The 2,094-nt window shown below is 39.8% G+C and overlaps 1 protein-coding gene across 1 annotated transcript in view; it reads right to left on the bottom strand.

The window, feature by feature from the left end:
• Nucleotides 1-1,894: 1,894 nt before the first annotated feature.
• The window catches only part of SARC_00524 (hypothetical protein), a 2,362-nt gene continuing 2,162 nt past the window's right edge, over nucleotides 1,895-2,094 (bottom strand). The window contains exon 2 of the mRNA XM_014305810.1: nucleotides 1,895-2,094. This exon is cut by the window's right edge and continues 1,049 nt beyond it. Coding sequence (XP_014161285.1) covers nucleotides 1,923-2,094 — 172 coding nt within the window. The 3' untranslated portion in view covers nucleotides 1,895-1,922.

The raw sequence follows: 2,094 nt of genomic DNA, 5'->3' as shown, positions 1-2,094 counted from the left end.
GTCAGAGACAGATTGTGGTGTGTGCATGTGATACTGTGGATTTTTGGGTGTGTGAGTTTGTGGTTTGTGTGTCTATGTGTGGCAGTGTTGGTGATAGAAAGTGTGTGCGTGTATTTGTGTGTTTGAGTAGGCATGTTTATGAGAGGGTAAGTGAGAGAAGTGTATTTGGTATTCTGTATTCTAAAATCCGATATTCGTACACGTGTAAATAACAATTGCTCTGACAAATGATCTGCTACTAAGAAATAGGATATTGACGTGTAAATAACAATTGCTCTGACAAATGGTCTGCTCCTAAGAAATAGGATATTGATTGCGATGCTGATACGTACACATCTCGGACAAATTCAAAATACACTCGGGGAAGCGATGAGCAGCTTCGAAATGGGTGATGGAGATGTCGTTGTGCAAAGGACACGGTCATAACCACAACGCATACGATATACTGACCAATTGCACGTTTTGAGACTCACATTTTTATCGACTGAGCCCTCGCCGTAGATGGAAGAACCCTGGTTGCCCATACTTGCTTATTTAATCTCTTTACGTGTGGTCACGCGTATGATTTCTGATAAGCAGGAATCATTAAAATATTCAATTTTAGTGCCTGCAATAACAGTCTTCAACTACTAAATACACAACACATATCAAATAAATACTAAGGTTGTTGAATTCAGAAGGCTATGCTTTTAAAATGCTATGCAGCTACGGTAATAAAAAATCATATATAAAGCATTCCGTATCACCCTATTTCAGAGTTGAAGAGAGAGAAGGCTCAAGAGGCTATGGGAAACTGAGAGCAATTTGGCAGACTTTCTTATCTAAAAAAAAGCTTTTTGAGACGAGCGATAGCCAATGAAACAGTTGTCAGAAACGTCCTTACGATCGTCTACACTCTTTATGACTGTGGTTTTTTAAGTTTACATACAATATATTTTTAAATGGCCTAAAACACGCAGGTGCGACTTTTACGTTTAAGACTATGGACTGCAACACCTTCTTATATGCCAGTACATGTTAATGGCGTCTGATTTTGAATATCATATGCTAATCTGATCTCAAGCATTCACGACTAAACTTGGAGGTTTAAATAACGTTTCAATTATTGAACAACTGGGACTTGGGTCGAAACACGCCAGTCCATCGCACAGGCCGATCCAGTAGAGACAGCAAGCAGTCCGTACGTATGTATCGTAATATCTAAGAAACGACGTAGATGTGGTGTGCAATAATACCATAATACCAACTTTTAAATTTCAACAACTGTCAACCTATGTCAGGTGCTTGCTGTACAAGACCCACTATCGGGAAAATAAAGTAGTAAACCCGTGGCTATTTAATATTCAAAAGTGTACAAAATTTCGATTGAACATCAAACGGAGAAACTCAATACTAGATTACCTTATGTACAGCCACTACCGTCTCCAACTATGTCCGTCGACAGAGGTGCTCACTCATGAATATTGTATCTGAGCTCCAGCACTGGCAGGTGCTACTACTAGTCGTTTAGGATGAGATTCGCCTCTCAACCCCAGCCTTTACAGTGAGCCTCCTGCCCTTTAAATATGTGCCAAAGCATTCTTCAGTACTACAATTTGCGTTGCTTCTATTTGCAATTTTTAACTTGCACCACTCTTCAAAGATCACCGTATGACTCGCAATGTATATCTTGTTCTGAACACTTGACTTGGAAATGTGACACAACTAGGACCTAAACATGTCTATCGGCAATAAGAAGCCACTCAATTCAACACGCCGGTTCGGCAGAGACTATGTTCAGTTCGATTTAGTATCGAAATATTCAGATGTTTCAACTATGTTAAACTGGACCAGGTGCTGTGATTCTCTATCGGAAATTCAAATTGAAGTAAAAGTAGAAATGTGGTTATTTAAATGTCGATTGAATACAAAGATGCTTTGTACTATTTTTTATATTGTTCACACTCACCACCCTCTAGGTCGTTTTCCATCGATGTTCGTCGACAGTGTTGTGCGTATATAAACGTATCTGAGCTGAAAAATCGCTTAAACCAGCGCTGACAGGTGCTATTACTGATGGTTTGAAACGAGGGGCGCCTTTCGTGGCCAGCCCTC

Source organism: Sphaeroforma arctica, assembly GCF_001186125.1.
Source record: "Sphaeroforma arctica JP610 unplaced genomic scaffold supercont1.16, whole genome shotgun sequence".
Lineage (NCBI taxonomy): Eukaryota > Ichthyosporea > Ichthyophonida > Sphaeroforma > Sphaeroforma arctica.
Note: the sequence above shows the minus strand (reverse complement) of the source record. Positions and strands in the feature narration are given on the sequence as shown.